Source organism: Aphelocoma coerulescens, chromosome 12, assembly GCF_041296385.1.
Source record: "Aphelocoma coerulescens isolate FSJ_1873_10779 chromosome 12, UR_Acoe_1.0, whole genome shotgun sequence".
NCBI classification, from domain to species: domain Eukaryota; kingdom Metazoa; phylum Chordata; class Aves; order Passeriformes; family Corvidae; genus Aphelocoma; species Aphelocoma coerulescens.
The window spans coordinates 20,754,837-20,778,162 of record NC_091026.1 but is presented as its reverse complement, the minus strand read 5'-3'; the positions used below and the strand labels follow the sequence as shown (position 1 = coordinate 20,778,162).

The 23,326-nt window shown below is 49.6% G+C and overlaps 1 protein-coding gene across 7 annotated transcripts in view; it reads right to left on the bottom strand.

Moving 5' to 3' along the window:
• Positions 1-23,326, bottom strand: part of GRM7 (glutamate metabotropic receptor 7) — a 209,114-nt gene that overhangs the window by 106,772 nt on the left and 79,016 nt on the right. For all 7 annotated transcript variants that reach the window (XM_069027635.1, XM_069027636.1, XM_069027637.1 and 4 more), the window contains exon 2: positions 21,367-21,583. In XM_069027635.1, coding sequence (XP_068883736.1) covers positions 21,367-21,583 — 217 coding nt within the window. The remainder of the gene's footprint in view (positions 1-21,366; positions 21,584-23,326) is intronic.

Genomic DNA, 23,326 nt, shown 5'->3' with positions numbered 1-23,326 from the left:
CCTGGGACTGCGGATCCCAGCCTGACCCTGCTGTGAGGGGACCAGGGCCTCTCACAGCTCAATCATATCTCCAATTTCTTGATTGGTTTCAGAAAAGGCAGAACATTTTCCAAAGGCTGCAGAGGTCTTCCAAGCCCAACAGTTGAGGAAAATGAAAGATAATTTACAAAAATCGCACTGAATTTCCCGTAAATTACCAGCATTATGGCAGTTACCCATTTTTAGGCTACTTCTACACATCTGTTTGTTTCAGGGGAATGGCAGTTGGGATTTTTACCACCATCATTTGGTAGACAGCCTGGAGGAGAGGTGAGGAAAGCACAGTGCTGAGCAGTGCCTCAGGAATCCTTTGGGATGAAACATCAAGTGGGTACCTGTGACATTCTTACTCAAAGCTTCTTGTGTTTTCTGTTGATTTTTCTTTGGCAGTGTCACTTTTAATAACAGGTCCAGAACCAGGCTGACCTACACAATCCCTCTAGTACAACAGCACACACTGCCTTCCACTATTTTTGGAGAACATAAATGGAAATGTCTGTGGTTTGCTTGGTTATCATGTCCCTCCAGAGCTATAAAAATCAAATTGGAACAAATGTCCCAGACTTGTCCAATTCGCCAGGCAAACTCACAGATGCGTTCTTTTTCCAACAGAAGGGCCCAGCAACGCAAAAGAGTCTGATTATTTCATATCAAGGCATAAATCTCCCTGCTCCACGCTCAGATGGCACCGGGGAACTTCAATCTCCAGGGTCAGCCAGCACTGGCCCCTGGGAGGAAGAGATGGAGCTTCTCCCTCTCTCCATGTCAATGTTCATCAATTCAGCAGAAGAACCCAACATGGGGAGACAGGATAGCAGATGCATCAAAGTAATTTCAAGCCTTTTTCCTGTTATTCTGTTACCCTTTAATTGTCCTGAATTAACCCCACCACACGACAGACCTCTTGTTTTCCTTTCTGGCTGTCTCACTTTCCCTTCCCTGGGATTCAGCAGCAGCCTCACCTGCACACAGCCACTGCTTCCAGGCCCAGGCCTTCAGTCAGCAGGTCATAAAGAAAACCCCCTTGGGTTATTTGGCTGAATCACATCTGATCTAAAAAGGTTCAAAAGCTGCACATGCAGCCCCGCTGGCAGTCCCAGAGCAGTCTTTGCCAGTCAGGCATTTCCAGAGCTGCATTTTGCAGCATCCTCCCCCAGCCCCATTCCCTCCGTGCCACAGGGCGAGCTCCGTCCTGCTGGAAGGACACGGCCGGGGCCAGGCTGTGGCCGGAGCAGTCCCTGCAGAGCTGGCCCTGCAAGGCCAGGCAGGCGGGATCCTGCAGCCCTGCAGGCAGCAGAGCACTGCTGGGAGATGGTTCCAGCTGCAGGCGTGGGGCCAGCCCAGCACCGAGCCCTCCAATGCAGCTCCTGGCCCACACACGTTCCCCAGACCCATTGCAGCCACCCCACTGTGCCCCACAGCAGCATCCCCCAGAGCAGCATCCCCCAGAGCAGCATCCCCCAGAGCAGCATCCCCCACAGCAGCTCAGCACAGCCTTGTCTGAACAAACCAAACCCTGCCCCCCTGCAGGTGGGAAGGGAAGCCCAGCTCCCACACCAGCCTCAGGGGATCCCTGTTCCAGGATGGAGGAAAGTGGAGCTGTGCAGGACCACGGCAGAGCCCAGTGCGGGCCCCAGGGCCCTCCTGCAGAGCAGGAGCTGCTGGGAACAACAAGACCCATCAAAAAGAAGGTCACGTCCCCAGGGATGAGCCATGGGGTGTCCCCCAAAGCCTGCTCCAGGCATCTGTCCCTTTCACTGTCCACACTGTCCCAGAGCAGAGCAGAGATGAAAATGTCACAGGAGACAAACCTTGGAGTCACAAACACGAGATGGCAATGACGACCCAGGAGCTCCCTCCTGGCTCCCAGCACTCTGCTCTGTCCCAGTTACTGACACTCAGCTCCTGAGTCCATGGACATTTTGAAGCTAATGTTTATGTAGGCATTAAGGAAGAGGATGTTCTTGAGCAAACCAAACCCTAAAAACTGGCCATGCAACTGGAGATGTAAAACACAACAGCAAAATGAATCTTAATAAAGAAATTACTGAAGAGCTTAAAACCTGCTATTCTGCATCCATCCTGACCTGCTGCAAATCCTGAGGCTGTATAAATAAATGCATTTCATCACTGGGGGAGCAAAAATGGCACCAGACTCCAAACCACAGAGTCAGAGAATGGGGAGAACAGGAGAAAAGTGTCACCTGCCATGACCCAGCACTGCTGCCTGCGAGGAGAGCAGCCAAAGGGGATAAAACCATCCAGAAACAAACATGGCAAAAGGCCCTGCTTGCCAAAGAAATGTGTACCCCCTCACTGTGCTGCAAATTTAATCCATCCCTGTTCATCTCCATTCCCTCACCTTGGCACTCCCCATCCTTCCTTTTAATACAACAGAGAAAGTATCTCCCCCGCCAGTAATCTTGTTTATTCTAATAAAGAATCACTGACTAAAACAAAATCCTGAGAATTGACTGTTGACTCACAACTGAAAAGAAATTCCCATAGGCAAATCTTTTTAGCATTCCAAAAGCATGACTAATTCAATTAACACCAGCCAGAAGAAGATTATGTAAAGCTATAAAGTTATACATCTATATATGTATAGAATACATAACAATTACATGTTAAGGAACACAGGTAAGAGCTGAATGGTTTGCATTTTGTACTTCAAATACTGGTATAAAAACCTGTGCCCAGAGGTCTCTTCCTAGCACATCAAATTTCCCTGAACCCCCAGCCGTACACACTCCTCAGGTACATCTGTACCTAAAAAATGCCAATGTTTTTTCCCCAAATGCAGGTGCCAGCTCAAGCAGCTGTTTCCAGCAGCAGCGTGGCCCCAGGGCAGTGCTGAGGGCAGGAGGGTGCAGCAGGGAGAGGAGGCTTTTGCCCCTGATTTGGAGGAAAATAGGCCCTTGTGATGGGAAACGTTACCACAGCTCAAGATGATGATGAAGGTAATTACACCCTAATTTGTGTATTTGATCTGTTTGCATGAAAAACACCACAGCCAGCAAGCACAGAGCATGCCCTGCCTGGGGCTCAGCTCTGGGAACAGAGCCCACCCTGACTGCTCCTGGGGACAGGGGGCACCTTACAGAGGGAGGTGTCAGTAACAACCACCCCAAACCCTGCCCGTGACACTGAGCAGGCCAGAGGCCCCCCCAGTTCATGGCACTGCTCCGTGCTGAAATGCTTGATGGGTTTGGGTTAATGAGTTCCATGTCTCACAGGAGCACGCCTCAGATTTCCCTGCACTGCCATGTTTATTGCCAGTTTGGCTGCAGGAGGTGTTTACAAATTTTCAGACATATGTGAAAATAAAGTTTTAGAATCGTGTGGTTTTAATTACCTTTTCTTTATTCAAATCATAATTGGATGTTGTTATGGCAGAGCTGTCTTTGTCCATCAGTGACTGTACATGTGCCAAGCCACCTTCCACCCTTCTTTTTCCTCTACTAATTCAAAATCTTCATAAATCTCATGAAAAGTAAAAACCAGAAAAGCAAGGAACTGGAAAGGAGCTTGTCTTGTGGATCACTCATGCAAGGAGAGGATTCAGGACTGCCCTTGAAAGGCTTTTCTGAAGACTTCACAAATCCAGAGCACAAACTATGAGTCTGAAAGTTCTTGTGCCAGAAAACAACTTACTGTATTTTCCTTTGACTCAAAAACTGGAAGTTAATAAACCCAACCAACAATGAAATGAATGTGAATTCTGGGCTCAGCCAGTGCAGCTGATCTGGCTGGCTCTGCTCCAGAGCCAGAGCCCATTGTGACAAACTGGGCACCAGAGGTGACGTGACTTTCCCTGACTGCATCAGTCTAAGAACATGAAAGGCTTTCAGAACAAGTCCCACCTTTTCTTTCCTGTAAAAAGCCTATAAATCTCCTGCCTTGAGTTTTCCATCGGGCTCATTTAAAATTCCAGGTCAGCCAGAGCAAAGTTGAACTTTTCCCATCAACACACACTGAGATAAGATGGAGCTCCACATTCACGTCATTTTTGCCTGAAAAATAAAACCTAGGGGGAAAATGATGTACTTTTTATAAAGGTGTGAATTAGGGCTAGCTGAAACTTAAATCCCAAAATAAACTGTTAGTTAAGCAGCCATCTGGGTGGATGCTGGGATGCAAGGCCAGGAGCAGCACATCTGACAGGGCAGGGATGTGCACAGTGCGGCTGGGGCTGAGCACAGCTCGTGTACAGTGGCCAGGTAACAACCAGACCTCGCCTGCTCTGCAGCCTCTGCCAGCACATCTCAGGGCTGCTACCTGAAAACATTCAGAAGCCTAAACCTGCAGCAAATGTACCTCGCTCTCACATTGTCCTCAAGGAGGTTCAAACACTGGGGTGAAAAATTTCAGTGACAACTTCTGACCCCAGTCAGCCCCAGAATATTGCACAGAACCCACGGCCAAAGCCCTGGGCTGAACCAAACCCTGCCACAGCTGGTGTCCCTGCCCAGCCTGGATGTGTGACCACCTGTCTGTCCCCAGGGCCTGGAGCAAGCCCAGGGACATTCTGAACAACATCCACCTCGTCATTTTATGTAGAACGAAGTAGAAGTCAGGGGAGTTGCCTTTTTTAAAAAACCTCTTTTAAAATTACTATTTAAAACATGAGGGTAAATCTGTTCCCAGCAGTGTGCCAGGCCCAGGCTCAGCCAGCAGGGTGGGCAGCACACAGGTGGGGCCATGGCCGTCATCCGGACACAGCCACGGCACATTCCTGCTGTCACACACATCCCAACTCAGCAGCTCCTTCCTAAGGAGTTCCTAATCCCAGCAAATGGGTTATGGCAGCACAACAACACGCAGCTCCTCCCTGGGCTGCCCAGGGCAGGGGGAGTCCCCTTCCCTGCACGGATTTAACTCCCACGGGGGATGTGGCACTCGGGGACAAGGGTTAATTGCCAGATGGGCTTTTCCAACTTCAGTGATGCTGATTATTCCCACAGAAAAGCATTGTGTTTGGGGTGTTTACAAATGCGAGTGCAGGATCACAGCAGCAACCACTCCTCTCCTCTGCCATCCTCCTTCCAAAGGGCAAATGTGACATGGGCCAGACGTGGCACAGGATTGCACAGCCCGTGCCTGTTCCTCCCTGCCACCCCCTGCCACCTGCAGGGACAATAACCCCAGTCCTTGCATCCCTGCTGGGGCAGAAACTGGGCACAGTAATGCCATTAATCTGTGAGGTTTAGGGAGTGTCGATGAGCAGGGATCAAGCTGAAGATCACTGAATGGTTTGGGTTGGAAGAGACCTCAATATCACCCAGTCCCACCTCCTGCCGTGGGCAGGGACACCTCCACCAGGGCAGGCTGTTCAGGTGCTGGTGCTTAGGATCCATCATATGCTATAAATATATACACACCAATATAAATAAATCTATACAGACAGAGAGCTCTGCCCTCCTGAGAGCACCCGGGACACTGAGGCACAGCTGGGGCAGGGCTGTGTCACTGCTGCCTTTGTACCCCAGCCCATCCAGGGGCTCCTCTGGTGGGCTCAGCCACAGCAAAGGTGAGCTGCCAGAGCTTTTTTTAATCCCATCCTTGAGGGAATCATGCCTACACCAACCTGCAGAGGGGAACAGCAATCTGTACAGCTAACGTAAGTGTTAGAGCACCTTATGTAAGAGGCAGCAAGAAAAGCTCACAGGAAAATAACGCTTGCTGTTCTCTGAGAAACTTTCTTGCACAATGTCAACACGAGGATTCGCAGGCACAGGCTCCCTGTCAAAGCTGGAGGTGCTGCAGGGAGAGCTGGGGCTGTGCTGGCAGGCCTGGGCTTTGTCTGGCTCCCTTTCATCTGCAGCTGCATGCTCACCATGCCCTTTGTCTTCCCCATGCCTTTTTGATTTGGTTTAGAGTAAATCATTGAGGGTAGATTTAATTTCTTGGAGCTGATAACGAGTGTAGCTAGATACAGATCCTTTCACTTAAAAGTCTGCTTTGCAATTAAATCAGCCTCCATACCAGCCTGAAAGTAATGTGGGGTGGTTGTAATGGTGAATGAAGAATAGAAAAATTAAACAAAAATGAGATTAATGATTTTATCAGAAATCCTGAGTTGCTGTCTGTAATCAAGTTTCACTGCAATGTGCTCTCTCAACACACTGGTGTCCCTGGGGAGGATTACACATCTCCAGAAGCAGCCTTGGGCTTTGTCCATTGCTGAGTAATTCCATCCCACCTCACAGCACAGCTCCTCTCCATACAAAGGAAAGCAGGAGAGAAGCACCACTATTTGCAGCAATTTTCCAATTCCTCATCTTCTTAAGAAACATTTTTATGAATGGTGTGACAAGACATTCAGAGCCACCCTGACCCCCCCAGGCAGCCCGGCAGGACTCACTCCCATCTCCACCACCAGGGTCCTGTTTGGGTAATTTGGGTTTATCCCCAGTGCCCCTGCAATGGTCAAACCAGGACTGATCACATAGCAAAGGAAAAAGTCATTGAGTAGCAAGAAGAATCACACCTTCAGGTTATTTCCCATGTTGGAATCCTCCCCCCAGTGAGGGGGGGACACAGATGGACACAGAATCATCACAGAGCAGGGAAGGGGTTGGGTTGGAAGGGACCTTAAAGCCCATCCAGTTCCAGTCCTCCACCATGGGCAGGGACACCTTCCACTGTCCCAGGCTGCTCCAAGCCCTGTCCAACCTCAAGACTTGGATCAATGGATGGAGAAGATTCAGTTACAGAACAGGAGAGGCTCCCCACTGAGGCTTTGGGGAAACACCAAAGGGAACACGAACAACCCCAGTTTCACACTTTGGTCTTGCTCCTGTTCCTGTGTCCTCCTGACCAAGTTCCATTTTGCTGCCAGTGCATTTCCTTGTTTTGTCTTCGGAGAAAACAGGAATCCTCGAATGCTTGCATCAGTGCAAAGGAGAATGGAACAATATCTGAACACTATGGAAATGAGCAATGAATAAGACCTGAACTGATGACCTTTAAACAAGTTGGATTTGGGGCTGGAAGCTGAGAGAACGAATGGATAGAATCCAATGGCTTCTCTCAGTGCAAGTGTGTCATTTTTAGAGGAGAATTAATTTTCCAAGGAAAACATCAGCTGCCAAAGCAATGGGATATTTACACTTGATAAGGATGTTTAAAGACTCACCAAGAAAACTTTCCCCATTCTCCTACAACAGGATTAGAAACCTCTCACACGGCTCCAAGAGCTGGAGCAGTGCCCTGAACAGGAGAGGAAATGCCCCGGACCTCATGGAGGAGGAACTGGGTTGGATTTCCACGCCAGGTTTGTAAGAGCCATTTCCAAGTAACTCCCCAGGAGCCCCCAGGACTCAGAGCCCAGAGGGGCAGCTCCTAAGGGACACCCAGACCTGAGCCTGGACACAAACACCCGGCCTGGCAGTGCCACAGGGAGCAGAATTCCCACTCCCCGCCCCGAGCATCCCCCCCTGCACAGCCCACCTTCCCTGCCTGCTGTCAGTGCTGCAAGTTCCAATAAACCCCCTGATTTCAGAGAGCCAGGGCACCCTTCTCTCACAGATGTGTCTTTATGCAATCAGAGGTTATTCCCAGGCCTGGGGGCTGTCACAGACCCTCTGACAGCTGCACCCTGCCCCCTGTGCCACAGTGCCACTGACCACAGCCAGCAGCTCTTTCTGCCAAGTACTCTCCAGGCTTTTCCCCTAATTAATTTAGCCTGGAAACCTTTCCATGCCCAGCCCCAGCGTCCAGCACTTCCAGTAAGTCATACTGATGGAATGACAGGGCTGATCTTTGTTCTGAAACCATTTTCAAGTCCATACACTGACTGAATCATGAAGAGCAGAAATTGAGAGGGTAATTCATTTTTCTCACTTAGGCAGACTCAGCTCCCCAGAAAATGTTCTCCCAGGCTGTTCTAAATCTGGCTCTTAGTTAAAATAATGTGACTCTTTGTCTCATTGTGTCATTGTCATACACTTTGCCTTGAATATTTCAAATTTTGCACTTTTCTGATCCTGTCTGCAAATCTTTGGTTTTCCTGATATGACTTTTTTTTGCATATTTGGAGCTGTCACTCACTTTTGCTCGACTGATTCCCCAGCACTGCTCTTCCATGTAATCCAGCACACAAGGAAATGCACCATGGCAAGCACACCTCCAGACAGCTCATACCTGTTTACCTTGGTGCTTCACTAACAAACATTCCTATGAAAAAGCAGGATATTTTCCTTTTTCCACGCCCAGACTGAGAACTGCATCACGTGTGAACCTCAGCTGTCCCCCACAAACACCCTTCAGGGTCTCCTGCAGGAGCACTGAGCCACATCCACCACAAATCACAGAGCAGAGATGCTCCTGGAGCACAGGATAATGTCACTGCTTCCCACAGGTGGCATTCCTGCTGGGGCAGAGAGGCCTCAAATCTGGATAATTGCCTGCTTCCTGCTTAAAACAGAGATTGGACACAAATCCCTTAAAGAGACTCTGAAGCCCATGACCAATACCACTAAGCCAGTCCCTGACCTTCTGGGGCAGCAGGAGGGGAGAGCAGGGATTTAAACCTGGTGGTGTCCAGGCAGCCCCAAATCTGGGGGGGGGGGAGGGGGCAGAGAGCCCCAAATCCACATTGGGGGCCTCCAGGTAGTCTCCAAATCTGTGTGGAGGGACCCCAGGCAGCCCAAAATCGATTTTGAGGGAACCCAGGCAGCCCCAAATCCATGCTGGGCCCCCTAGGCAGCCCCCTGGCCTCGGACAGTTCAGTCCCCAGCGTGCAGCCCCTGGCCTCAGCCCACTGTTGATACTGGAATTGAGAGCTGAGCTGGGAAGGATTTTTCACACATGGATTTGCCATCACAAGCAACACGATATCCATGGATTGGATGGTTAGAGCAGAGAAAGAGAGAGCTCCTCATGGCTGAGATCAATTCCTGACACAACTGCTCGGATGAGCAGAGGACAGATCTGCACGTCAGCTCTCAGTACCAGATAATTCCACCCATTTGTTGATACAGGCAAAATCCTGCATTCATAGCCAGCTGCTAATACACCTGTGCACATTCACCTACTGAAGAGAAAAGCAGCTTAAGCACTAATGACATCCAAATTATATCTTTGCTATCTTTGATGTTTATGATTCTTGGCTCCTTTGTAAGTAAGAGATGTCGTTAGAGTTTAATCAATAGCATTCTGCTCGGAGAAAGGCCTTCTGAAGCTGACAAAACTGCACAGGTTTTGCTTTGAGAACCTGCTTGAATCTGAAGAACGATAAAAAGAAAGTGCTTTACTTTTCATGCTGGGGAGGTTGTTGAGATTTCTGAGGAAATCAAACAGCAACTGCAAACACGATGTTATCTCACTGCTGATGTGCAACACGGGGCTGAAATCAGGGAAACGCTGCCTATGTGACTGTGGATGCAGCTCTGTGCTCACTGCAGAGCCTGGGAACACTCAGAAATCAGAGATTAATAAAATATAATCAAATACATTCCACCAAGCATCGGGAAGATGATAATCTCTGGATTCAGTCATTGCATTTCTCAGAGACATGCTCTGCTCCTGGTCACCGACACAGAATCCCCTTCAGCATCCAGGGCTGCCCCCTCAGCAGCAATAAAGTGGCAAATCCAGGTCTGAGGCTCTGGAGGGAGGTGTCAGTGCCAACCTGCCAGGCCATGCTGGCCTTCGTCCCCATGCAGGAGGTGGCAATTGCTGCCCACGGGTTCCCTGTGCCAGCCATAAATATTCCTGCAAGCAAGTGGGTTTTGTTTTATTGGGGTTTTTGTGGTATTTTTCTAAGTCCTGGAGTGCCAGTGATTTTCGCTGTTTCCCAGTGAAATCCCAGAATGGTTTGGGTTGGGAGGGACCTCAAAGCCCACCCAGTGCCACCCCTGCCATGGGCAGGGACACCTTCCACTGTCCCAGGCTGCTCCAATGTCCAGCCTGGCCTTGGGCACTGCCAGGGATCCAGGGGCACCTGGGAAATCTGAGGGAATTATTAAGATGGCCCAGGTGTGTCTGTTCTCAAGTTAAATGAAGGGCTTCCTTGGACAGCACAGCTCCTGCTGCCCTTCCCTCAGGATCGCAGGCAGTAACACCGGGGAGGGAAGGGGAGGGAAGCAGGGAGAGAACACAATGAGGCTGTAAAAAGAGATGGTGCTTTTAATGAGTTGGGAAGTTCTCAGGAAGCAGGGCTGCAATTTGCTGGATTGACTGCACTGAAACCCCAACTCTTGCATTTGTTCTTGGAAAAGTCTGAGGGAAAACACTGCATCAAAGAACCCCGTGCACAGCAGCATTACTGGCCAGAGCCTCCAGAGGCACGAGACTAAGAACATTTTGCAAATCCCTCAAAAGTGCTAATTGCTTTTTTAGTGCATCCTACAGAGCAGGGGCACTGCAGGGCAGCTGTGTGTGAAGGAACTGGAGAGGGGCTGGGCTTCCTCAGAACTCCTGCAGAGGTTTCTCCAAAGGAAATGTTTGTTCCAAGGAACAGTTTGGGCCCTACAGACTTTGGCTCTGATTTGGTGAGGCTGCCTCCCTGCCTTCCCTCCTGATGTTAATAAATAAAAGTTCTTTGATTACACCAGCTGGAGGTCTGAGGTCAGTTCTGGCTGTACTGAAGGAGCTGGGCTTTCCTGAGAACAAACATCATCAGGAATGGACTGGCACAGGGATTATGAAGAGGCAAAAATTCCAGGATGGGAATATCCAAGCTCAAATTCACCCTGGCTCGGGGTAAGCAGGACACTGTTCTTATCACACAGTTTGAGCAGGCCCTGGCACAGGGTGCCCAGAGCAGCTGTGGCTGCCCCTGGATCCCTGGCAGTGCCCAAGGCCAGGCTGGACATTGGGGCTTGGAGCAGCCTGGGACAGTGGAAGGTGTCCCTGAATGGGCTTTAAGGTCCCTTCCAGCCCAAACCTTTCTGATGAGTTGCAAATAGAATCACTTTTGACACCCAAGTGTCCAAAGCCACTTGCCTCACCCCAAACTCCAAGTAAATGCTGGGTTTGGATAACCCAGCCTGCCCAGGCCATGCACAAGCTCCTCACACAGCAAAGAGCATCACCCTGGGAGCCCCTCCTGGGGCTCTGCCTCTGACCACACACGGCCCCAGGTCACTGCAGGACGGCACCAAAGCTGCTGGCCCAGGGCCACCCCCTCCCACCTCCCACAGATGCTGAGGCCACAGCACTGAGACCCAGCTCGGTAAGGCTGGATTGATTTCTGTGTGCAGAGCAGCTGCAGCTCCAATCAACTTGAACTGAAGCCACAAATGCTCGGTACTCTGGAAAAAAATCAAGGTGCTCCAGTTCCTTTATCCAGGCTCAGATGTCCAAACATGAGACTTCAAGAGGCATTTGCTTTTGACATTGAAACAGATATGAAAAAAGCCCTCCCAAGGAATAACAGGAAACTTGGCAAAAGGCACCTGCTGCAAGAAATAAAGGCCATTCCTTAGGCAGAGTCCGTGCTATCCAGCAGTGATATACCAGCAGTATAATCTTAATTAGCCAATAAAAGTTTTTAGACAATCTGTCTAGACTTGCTTTTGCCTGGGTATAAAATTGGCTTTAAAAGAAATATATAAACAGCAATGAAACGTCAATGAAGAGCTGTCAAAAAAAGCTCCCTGCTGCTTTACATCTGCACCCTGCTCTTCTTAAAACATGAGCATTTATGTGAAATCCCTCAGTTTTTTAAGGAGAAAAGCTGCTATATTTGGGCTCAGTGCACTGCAAGCTCCGTCAGCTCAAGGCCCTGAGCTGCTGCTACTGAAGCCAACAGGAGCACAGCTCTCCTGGAAAGCTCTGACCAGCACAGCTCAACAGGGCCTTTGTCTGGAGAAAGCCAAATCTTTATAAATAACGAAAACTGAGAACAGCCATGTCTGGAGAACAACTGGGTTTGTCCCTGCCTGCTCCAAGCAAGCAGGACGGGCGTGGGACCAAAGGACAGCACAGGGGACACTTGTGAGGAAACAGAAGGGACACAGAACCAAGTGATCTGAGGAAAAAGCATTAGGCTGGAAAAGGAACAAAATACAGATATAAACTGAGGGACAAGGAAAGGGTTGATTAGACATTGTGGATTAGTGAATTAAGGGGAGCAACAAAATATACCCAGGGAATTAAATTACAGGGTATCTTTAATCAATGCTTAAAGAGAATTTCTGTGATCACAGCCTGAGATAGCCCCTCGCAGACTGAGAAAGCCCTTTCCACGATGAATCTTCCATTGTAAGGCAGCTCTCTAAAACATTTCTGCTTTGTTTTTCCTTGGAAGCCACTTTCCCCTGTCCCAGAGCAGGGTCACCTGCAGGATGTGCTGGTGCCCAGAGCCCCAGGTCACCCAGCAGCAGCAGCAGGACACGCTGGGGCACAGGAGCCCAGATGCCTGAGCTGCATTTCCATCACCCAAAATCCACCTGTTCCATCTTTGTGTTCACACAATGAAACACATGCAAAGACTTTTTCTGATCATAACCAAATAATTTGCTTTTTTACCCACTTTTTGGTATTAACAGCCAGAAATGCTCTGAATATGGACTCCTGACAGCCCCATGATTCCCCATCACCCTACACAAGGTCCCTGCCTGAGGAGAGGGAAGGCTCTGCCAGCACCCCTCAGGTTTGGTTTCAAACAAGGGACATTGGGAACATGTTAAAATAATGCTGAAACTCTCCACCACAAGATTCCTTTGAGACTGAAAATACGTAAATCTTGGAACACTGAAGCCCAGCAAATAGAATTTCAAACACCACACCTTGACAGATAACTTCCCTCAGAACACGTAGGGAAGGCTAAAAACTCCACTGATCCACATTCCCTACCCACCAGGACTCTGCACAGTGGGAACAGAGGGGATTTTCTCCTCACACTGAACCTTCCTCCCTACCCAAGGAAGGCTCAGACACCTTTGGGGACACACCAGGGAGTGCTTCTGGCTGTCCAGAAGATCATTAGGAGTGCATGAAAACCATCTTCCAAGAGCAAGGAAGTGGAGGGTTCAGGGTGTTTGTCATCCTCAGCTGTCTGAGGAAGGGTGAGGAATGAAGGAGGCAGGGGAGGATGTGATGGAAGAGGCATCTCCGAATTATTTATGTGCTGCTACTCCCCCGTGGCTGGGAGAGCTGTTCCCTGCTTCAGCACAAAGGGAAGAGCCACTGTGAAGTATGGAGGGTGCAAGCTGAGGCAATATTTTGTGTTTCCTCCTGGGACACAGGGTTTCAGTGACAGAAACTGGAATAACTTACTGCATCCCATTATCTATTCCCCTTCAGATGCACAGGCACATTTAGAGCTGGTCCCAAGCGAAGTCCCAACAAATCCATCCTGCTTCGCACAACAGACACATCCCATGGGAAGACCTCAGCGTAATCACAATATTTCTGTTTTCTGAGGGGGAAGTCAAAGTGACAGCAGGGGCTTCCTCTGCAGCAGGTTCTTAGGAAATCCATTGGATTCCTCCAGGAAAGCTGGCAAGCTGCTCTGCAGCGTGCACGGGGACAGGCGCCGGAGGCGAGCTGGGAGCCAGGATTCTCAGGATTCACAGGCTCCACGTGTCCCTCCAGGCAGGCTGGGAGGCAGGGAAGAGCCAGCTGAGGAGCAAAGGCACCCAGAGACAAACCTCCAGGAAGCCTGGTTTCCCTGCCCCCGGCACAAAAGAGAGACTTTGGGAAGGATTCCTGTCTCATCTTCCAGAAGTTTTAGGTTTTCACACAATCAAAGTCAATTCTGCTCCTGAAATCAGGTTTTTTTTTGGATGAAACAAATGGGATTTTCCAGCCCGCTCTCTATGGCAAATCTTCTTTACTCATGGATATTCTTTCCCTGCCATGGCTCAGTCTTTGCAACCCCAGCCACCTTTGTTCTATAGCTTTCCATCCCTCCCTCTCCTCAGCCTCATTCTTCCCTTGCTCTTTCCACAGACTCATTCCTTTTAATGTTCTCTAACCCCAAACTCTCTCCTTTCCCCCCCTCTCTTCCCCAACACAGCAGCCTCTGCGCTTCACGGGGATCTTCTCCTCAAGCTTCCTAATGCACAATAACAACCTTTGTGTCCATTTCCTCAATATCTCCACCTTTTTACCCCAATTTCCATCCTCTCCAGCAGCACTTGGCTGCAGAACAAACACCACTGCTCCCGTCCTTACCAGGAGGAACCATTACCCTTGAGGTGCAGAAATGCTGCCAAAGAACAAATGGAAACACCTGGATGGGAAGGAAGAACCTCCTGAGCCCGCAGCAAACCAACACCTTCCCTTCTGCACCCCGCGGGGTGTGCGTGGCCAAAAGCAGGAGCGCTCCTGGGGGTGTCCAGCTTTACTGGGGGAAACCAAGGACCAACCTTGTATTAAGAAGGACTTAACAGATCCCCTCTCTGCAGCTGATCCACACAACACTCACACAGCCAGCGATGTTCTAGGAAAGCCGGCGTAACGTTCTGAAAGGACGCTGGCAGTTATTTGTTCAGCAGCAGGAATTGCCTATTTCAATTTTATTCTGTCCTTGAGATGCAATCTCCACATGGTCAATAAGTGCCATGAAAAGGCAGATATTTATCATTAAAGTGCCTGATGGTCTGAGGGAACAGCAGCCTGTTACAGCTCTCCATAACTCCCCAAGAAGCAGCTGGGTGAGCTCATTCCAGAGGACATTCCGATTTCTGTGCGGATTGGGATGAACTGCTCTCACGTTCCACAGAACAGCCACAAAGGCAATCATCCCATCAGATCCGTACCTGCTTTCCTTCTCCACAGCTCCATTTGATTGATTTTTCATGAGTGTGTTGGAGAAGGAGGGATTGCTGAGGTTCCATCACAGAATGACAACACGGGCAGAGGCCCCAGCAGGGGCACATCCAGCCCCTCATTCCCAGTGCCCATCAGCCTCCCTGCTCACCTGAGCAGGATCACAAGGACCCTGTAAATCCACACCAGGTACTTATCTCCCAGTGATGGCAAGAGATAAGAAAACACATCTATCACTAGATACCAATGACTGGATTTTTTTTTTAATTCAAGCTCTTTAACGATGCACTTATATTTGGTGCCAACACTGCCTGTGTAGGCAAGAGAGAAATGGATGCTTCCAAAGGGCAGCTGAGAGCTCATCACTCCTCTTTACTGAGCAGGGAACAGCGCCAGCCAGCTCAGGACATCTGTTATGGCTTAGGTGGGAGAGGCCTCGCTGAAGAGGTGAAGATTGCAGCCACAACGTTTTGGTGATCTAAAAACACAGGCTGGTGCCTCGGGGGGGTTGCAACACCTCAGCCAGGCACAAAAGGAGTTTTAAAGTCCAAGTCAGCACCTTAAGGACCTCACCCATGCCCTCCTCTGCTCAGCATCACTGCTCACAAGCTACCAAAAGAGCCACAGCCGCACTGACCACTCACATGGACAGATTTTTTTCCCCACTCTCAGAAGTACCTCAACTCTCAATGCAACCCCAACCACCCGGATCAAGGCCAGGGCGTCTTCTCTCAGCTAAGCTACAATTAACAGGAAATGTCATTAACCCTGCCAGACTGCAGCACCTCACGAGTCAGTGCTACCTCAGACAGCAATTCTTCCTGTTTGTTTTTTCTGAAATGACAGAACATTTGTTATTCGACAATAGGAAGGAGAACAATAGATTTCATAATGTTGTTATTTAACATCACTGCACACTGAAAGGACACATGCCTGAGTACTTGGGAAAAGTGGAAAGAAAAATGGAAAACACTTGAAGTGCTTGGATATAAACTACTTGATTTTATGAGTGGTTTATACATTTGTTTTTGCTGTATTTGATCCAGAAAACAGGCTCCAAAGAGCGTTGAATAAAGGCTATGCCCATCAAAGCAGAATCACTGAACACAGCCAAAGACAGAGGGACAGCCCTGCCCTGCAGCCCCTCCTGCCAACACTGAGCCCCCCAGGAGGGGTCAGCAGGACCAGGAATTCCCTGGGAAACCTCCCCCATCCTCTACACTCTCAAACTCCATGAAAGCCCCAGAGCCCAGACATGCTGCCCCCCCTGCCCACAGGTCTGGTTTTCCTAGGCTGCACTTCAAACCCGAGTTTACAGGCAGATTTGTGTGCTTGCCCTGCCTGAGGGGCTGCAGAGACTTCTGCCCCCGCGGTGTGCAGAGGGAGATGCACTGAGCTCAGCCTGCAAACGCTGCTCCCTCGGGGTGGGCAGCACAAACACCTCAGCCCATCCTCTCCCAGACACCGACTCATCCAGGGATGGCTGAGCAGGGGCTGCTCCCAGCTGGGCTCTGTTTGCTGCCGCGGGGAGCAGAGATCAGACAGCACGGACCTGGGGCAGCCTTGGATGATGGGCAGCACCCATCCTGAGCAAAGCTTCACTGAACAAACTCTGGGCTTTATGATGACAGCCGGAGCAGTCTCTGCCCACCACTTCTGTCACCTTCCCTTCTCATTTTTAACCTTGGGGCGTGCAGTAAAGTGCCTGCTCCTTGTAATGAGTGCTCTAAACCCATTCAGCAGGGCTTTAATGGATCCAGAAGAAAACAGAGATGTTTCATTAGCATCAGAACGTAGGACAAAAAGGAAATAAATCAGGATTTTCTACTTGGCACTAGGAATCAGCACTGCATTTGAGATGTGCAGACAGAGCAGTCTCCTCTCAACCCCAGACAGTTGTACAACTCCCTCCTAGCAGTGATTTCACTCTCTCATGTTATCCAGCACTAATTTGTGCTAATGGAATTCCCAACAGACAGCATAAAAATTAAGTTCTATTACAAAAATGCAGATTCAGGATCAGAGCAGGCAGCTGAACAGACCTACAGGAGCCTACAAAAGTGCTGTGTGAATCACTGAGGGATGACAGAGCAGCTCTGCGCTTTTATCAGTGTCAGCTTCCATTAGCAAGGGCTGAGTGAGAGCAGGGTACTCTGATACCACCGAGGGGGTCAGGGAGCCTCAGGACATGACTCAGATCCCCAAAACCCCTAGCAAAAGATTCAGATCTTGTGAGAAACACAAGTCAGTGGAGAAAACATGTTGGAGAATGGTTAGAGGATCAGGGACACGGATCATACAAATATCAAGGCTTTAGGAAAAGTTGTTGCATTTACAGTTTTCAGTGGGTAAAAGGGTTTAAAACAGTCTCCTACAGATAACAAATCCACAGAAAATACCTTGTGTAGTGAGTAGTCAAATGCATGCCATTAATTTGTAAAGAAACCAGTGGATTTGGAGAGGATGACATTGAATGCACAGATGGTGATGCGGTGCAAAGCAGTGGTTCGTCGGTTCCGGTGGAGTGACCCAGAATCACGGAATGTCCTGAGCTGGAAGGGACCCACAGGAATAAAAATCCAGCTCCTGGCCCTGCACAGACCCCCCAACAACCCCGCCCTGGGCATCCTTGTCCAAATGCTCCTGGAGCTCTGGCAGCCTCGGGGCCGTGCCCATTCCCTGGAGAGCCTGGGCAGTGCCCAGCACCCTCTGGGGGAAGAACCTTTTCCTCATGTCCATCCCAACCCCCCACCCCGGCACAGTTTCACTTGATAGACACAAGGACAACGTGTCTCACACAGGTTTGTGCCTGTGTGAATACACAGGGGCTTTGTAGCAAATACAAAGCTAAAGGGAAAAACAAGATAAAGAAATTCAAGTTTATATTGAGAAATGCTGTTCAGGAACACCGCTGGGGAAAAATTCAGCTTATGAGGGCAGGAAGAATTGAAAATCAGAGTGGTTTGGGTTGAAAGGGACCTTAAACAATCTTGTTCCACCTGCTGTGGGCAGGGAGCCATGTGAAGGGTCCCCTCTCTGGGGGCTGGAGTTTCTGTTCCTGAGCAAGTCCAGCTCCTGCCCTGCTGCACAGAGATGTTCCCACCTTACATAAGAGGTGTCTGCAGGATCATGGAGACTGAGGAATTACAGAGAACAGGATCTACAAAAAGCCTGCAGTGAAGGCAGGAGGAAAGAAGATCAGGAGGCTGCTGCAAGGGTTGTGCTTTCCATGTTAAAGGGGCTTAGAGGTGATTCTGTGTCAGGGTGATGGTGGCTTTTAACAACCACACCACTGCCACTCAAACCCCCAGCAGGAACTGGAGTCCTTCACACCAGCACGCTGGTACAGGACTGGAACCCCTTTGCCACGTCTGTAGCACACAGGAAAGGGTGCAAGTTTCCCCAGAACCCCTCTCCAGCCCTCCCAATGGCTGAGAACATCATCAGCTGCACTTTGGCCATGAAGATTCTCCCTTCTGGCCACCCTGCTCTGCACACAGCCACAGCTCTGCCCTGTGCAGACACAGAACCCGGCTCTGAACCGGCCCTGCTGAGCTCCTGGGCTCAGTGCTGGGATCAGGATGGGGATCTGGGAAAGGCAGAGGAGGGAGGTGAAGGAGGGACACACATCCTGCAGCTCCAGCCCCCTCCTCACCCCTGTGAGCTGCAGCCCAGGAGTCAGAGAGCATCAAAACCCCACCAGCAACGCAGCCAGCAAACTCAGCTGTGAAAATGGGCCATTTGGGGAGAGCAGAACATTAATAAATGCACTCCAGATCTTTCATTTATCTGTTAGGAGGCATTCAAGTGGTCTTTTGCTAACGACTTCAATATATATATTTCTTACAGATAGCAATTAACCTTCTGGTACAGATTAATCTTTTAAAAAAAATCAAAGATGAATTAATCTTTGAAATTCAAGTATCCAGTAGTTTCATTAATAATCTGAAATTGTCCTTTAGATTTCCCATAATTAGACCATTCCCCTAATTTATTAATCCCACAGAGTGCAGAGCATGTTTCAAACCTTCATCTCCTGCCACAATGACATATTCAAACTCGCTTGAAGTGCTCATAATAAAAGTCACTTTGTGAAGAATTATTAACTCAGAGGATCAAGCAAAGTCTTTATATGCCAAAGCATATTTGAAAACTAAGCGGGGGTAGCACGTTCCACCGATCCTCAGATTTCCTAAGATCCTGGCTGATCAGAAACAAGTTTGGATAAAACCCTGACTTTAGGATAATTAGCTTGCTACAGACTCGAGGCCAAAGCCAGGAAATGTGTTGGTACCTACGGACTAAACCTTCCTTTCTGCCAAAGGAAAGTGATTGTGAGACGCCAGACAGTTCTCTGGGAGCTGACAACCACTGCTCCCTGCTGGGACATCTCAGATTTGGGCTGAATTCCCTCCACCCCGGGGCTGCTCCGGCTCTGGCAGATCTGCCTGGTCCTAGGGGGTCACACAGCGAGGGCCAACACAGGGACTCTGCTCCCACACCTCTCCCAGCTCTGCTCCTCAAGTGCCACTGCCAAACCTTTTCTGAGCCCTTCCAGGGCTGGTGACTCCACACTGCCCTGGGCAGCCCCTGCCAGGGCTGGACAACACTTTCTGTATGGAGTTTTCCCTAATATCCAACCTGACCCTCCCCTGGGGCACCTTGGGGCCGTTTCCTCTCATCCTGTTCCTGTTCCCTGTGCAGAGCCCGACCCCCCCCCTAGCTCCAGGCTTCTGCCAGGGAGTTTTAGGGAGCAATGGCACAGCTCCTCCCAATGAACACCAGGGCTTTAGCCCGCTGGGAGATGAGCTCACAACCCAAAGTTGGGGGACAAGGTGCCACTCCCCCATAGGGAAGATCAGGACGTGCATCTCCAGGCAGCACTGCTCCATTAAACCTCCAGACAACAGGATCTTCTTGCACTTCCCAGGGTTTTAAACCCCCGGGGAACTTGCTGACAGGTGTTAAATCCCATCAGAACTTCACCTGAGCTTTATCTGTGTGACACAAGAAGCTGAGCACAGCCCTAAGCAGCAGCAGCACCCGGGATCGGATTATTCCCGTCTCGGGGTCTGTGGAAGAAGTTTAGGCACTATCCTTGTTAGTGCCTTAATCCCCCAGGCAGAACCTACCTCACCCTGCATGCAGAGCTGCTGGGAGCAGGGCACTGCTTTGGGTTTGTGCTTTGCTTTTTCTGAAGGATGTTATGTGTTGACTACATGAACAGCTCATAGAATTAACCTAATTCTGCACAAGGTCTATAAAATGGGATCCTGTTCTTCAGCCAGAGCCTGTCCTTGACACGGGGAGCACTTTTCAGGTATGATTTTGCAACAGTGGATATTTGCAAATAAAGTCAGGTTTAAATTCTAATGAACACTGGCACTTGTCACTTCCTGCTGTATTAAATCCAAACCCTTTTGCTTTAATACCACATAAATATGCATTCATAGGAACAGAGAAATTTATGCAAATGTGGGTTCCTTCTGTGACACCAACAGAAGGAAACAATTCCAGATCCCCCTCTCCAGAGCCCCTTCCTTTAAGCCCAGGTGCTTTCCCTGCTTGCTCCCTGGAAGATGCTGCCAGGAGGGATCCATCAGCCCCTGGGGCAGTGTGGGATCCAGCTGGGGCCTCTCCCTGCAGACAGAGCTGATGCTGTGGGATGAGCCCTGCACCAGCCATGGCTGTGGGAACCCCTGAGGCTGCTCCAGAGCAGCTCCTGCTCCTGTCCTGCACTACCCTGGCTGGGATTCACACGGTTCTGTGAGCTGGGGATTGTGCTGGTTTTATTTAAGGCAATGCCAGGCAGATACAGGGTGGGAGATCTGTGAGTTCCACTTGGGGAACACAGCAGAGCTTGTCCTTGCCCCATGATGATGGGTTCTATCACCAAAGCCTCCTAGAGACAGCCCTCACATTCACCACCAATAACCAATTCCATCAGCTGCTTCTTTTTCCTTCCCAGCACAGGAATCAACTTCAAACATTTCAGTTTCCAAACCCTTACGAATCTGGATTGCAGAGCAGCTTGCCAAGGACTCACACCCAAGGTCTGGCGTGTCTCATCCCCCACCACCAGGCTTGCTGGCTCCACATCCCACACCAGCAACCCCTGAGCCTCCAAGGGAAAGGTTCTGAATTCCCTCCACTGAACTGGGCAGAGAAATGCCAAAGCAAAGCAACACAAACCAGGCTGGACCCGAAAGCTGAGCGCCAACAGTGACACAAGTCAGTGTCTGTAAGCAGCAGTCACAGCAGAATTCCAGGCTGTGGAGACAGAAAAGCTCAGACTTTCCAAATCTGGCTCCTCCCCATGCCAACACAAGGAAACCTGAGCCAGAGCAACAGGAGGAGCTCGGTACGACTCGAGGGCTTTGATTTTCCCCAGAAACGACTAAAAACCACTGAGGGTTCCCACTCTCTGAAACTCCATGAGCAAATTAGGAATGACAGTATCCAGGAGCCATTGCAGAGCATTGCAAAGAACTGGAGCAACTTTAGAATCAAATATCAGCTCTAGAAAAACATGATCACATTTGGTACAACACAACATTCATTACTTCCGCAGCGCTTTCTGGAGGGAGGACGGGCGTTGCCTACCTGCCTCTCTGGAAATTTGCATGAAGGACTCGACTCCTTTTTCTCCATAATTCCCTTCAGATGCCAAAGTGGATACATAATTCCATCCCAAAGCTTTCACAATGTCCACCATTGCTTGTGCTTGGAAGGAATCTGGAGGAACCACCCGTGAGAAGAAATCATAGCGCCTGTCATCGCTCAACTCTGGTGCAGTTGAGGCATAACTGATTTGTGGGATCTGTAGAAAAAAACAATTTCTGATAAATACACACATTCACATACTCGTGGCACTTCTTGCAGCAGCAGCCAAAGCACTTGGCTTCAGCTGAGCTTTGGCTTCGCTGTATCCAGCTGCATTTCTCCACCACGTTCCTTTACAACATCCAAGCCAAAGGAACAATCCTTTCATTGGCTTCAAGTTACCCAAATAAAAATTGTGAATCAATTGAAGACAACTCTGTATGTGCCCATCCATCATTCTTTCCTTCAAGGCAATCAAATACAGCACACCAATCATTTTAATCACTGCCCTTGTCCTGATGTTCTGGTTCTACCAGGATTTGGGATCCTGCGTAAAGTGAGGTTAACTCTAAACCTGCCACCGCTGGCTGAAAGCCAGGGACACCCTGCCTCAGCCTTTGGAGGATGGAGGCTCCAGACTTAAGGAAAAGTAGGCTTGTTTTTTATTCTTTCTGATGAAGAACAGTGTGGAGGTTGCTAAGCATGGACATCTCTGTCCCACAGACACAGCCTGGGCATGATTCAGCTCTGTCCCCAAAAAGCAGCCCCGGCTTTTCCTCCTCTCAGCAGAGTGTGAAGGAGTCTGACGGTGACTTTTGCAACAGAGAGCACAACAGTGCTCAGGGCTGTTCTCCCCCGGTTACCAAGGGCCCTGAGCAGTTACTGAGCTGACAGGATGTTAATCCCCAAGCCCATTATGCAATTGTTTGAGTAACAGTCTGGGACTGCTCCTTAGATTAAGGAACCTGCCATAATTCTCACTTGAGATGCCACGGAGGGGAAAGAAGAGATTTGCAATCCACACAAACACGATTGTATATAACGATCTGAGCCGTGCAGCCTGAGCAAAGGGCAGCCCTCGGTGCCTCAGCACCAGCATCTTCTGCGCTCTCACATTTGGTCTCTGCACAGCATTCTACGAGTATTTATTATTCTACAAGTATTTATCAGCTCTCCTGCCTCCTCAGAAAAATAAACACTCTATTTCCCCAGGATCAACACTGCAAAGGGCTCGGCACCTTTGGTTCCACAGAGAGCAGGGGCAACGGAGAGCAAATTTCCCCAGAAGTAACATTATATCTACATAGGCATTTACAACTCCCAGAGCAGAGGAAAAGCAGACACTGAAAGCCAAATTGCTGCTGGAGAGCCAGAAGAGTGAACAGAGAAGTGAACTTCGCATGGAAAAATTATTAACTACCCCAACAGCTGTAATTCAACCTAAACAAACACAAACTTCCACAGAACCCTAAAATCTCCAGAGCTGGAAGGGATCCCCAAGGATCATCAGTGCCACCCCTGGCCCTGCAGACACCCCAACAATCCCACCCTGAGCCTGACCTGGAGCTCCCTCCCAGGGTGCTGATCCCTCACCCCAGCTGCTGCCGAGCACAGAAACTGCTGGGCATCCTGGCCAGCAAAATGAGGAAAATTCTAATTTGTCCCTGATCCAGCTGCTGCTGTAGCCAGTGCCTGGTGACCTTTCTGTGGACACTTGACCAGTCACCACCACTACACAGAAAGCACCCAGCACTCACCCCAGCCCCACACAGAGCGGTGCTGACACAGCCAAGTGCTGCTTTTTGCAATTATAATAAAAGTCAGGCTGAAATATCAGTTTTTATCTGTGGCAACTCTTTGTATTCCAACTTGCCAACAACTGCTTTTTCAACTAAAAATCAAAAGGAGCCCATTCTGCACTTTTACAACAACCAAAGCTTCTACAGAATTTGCTGCATTG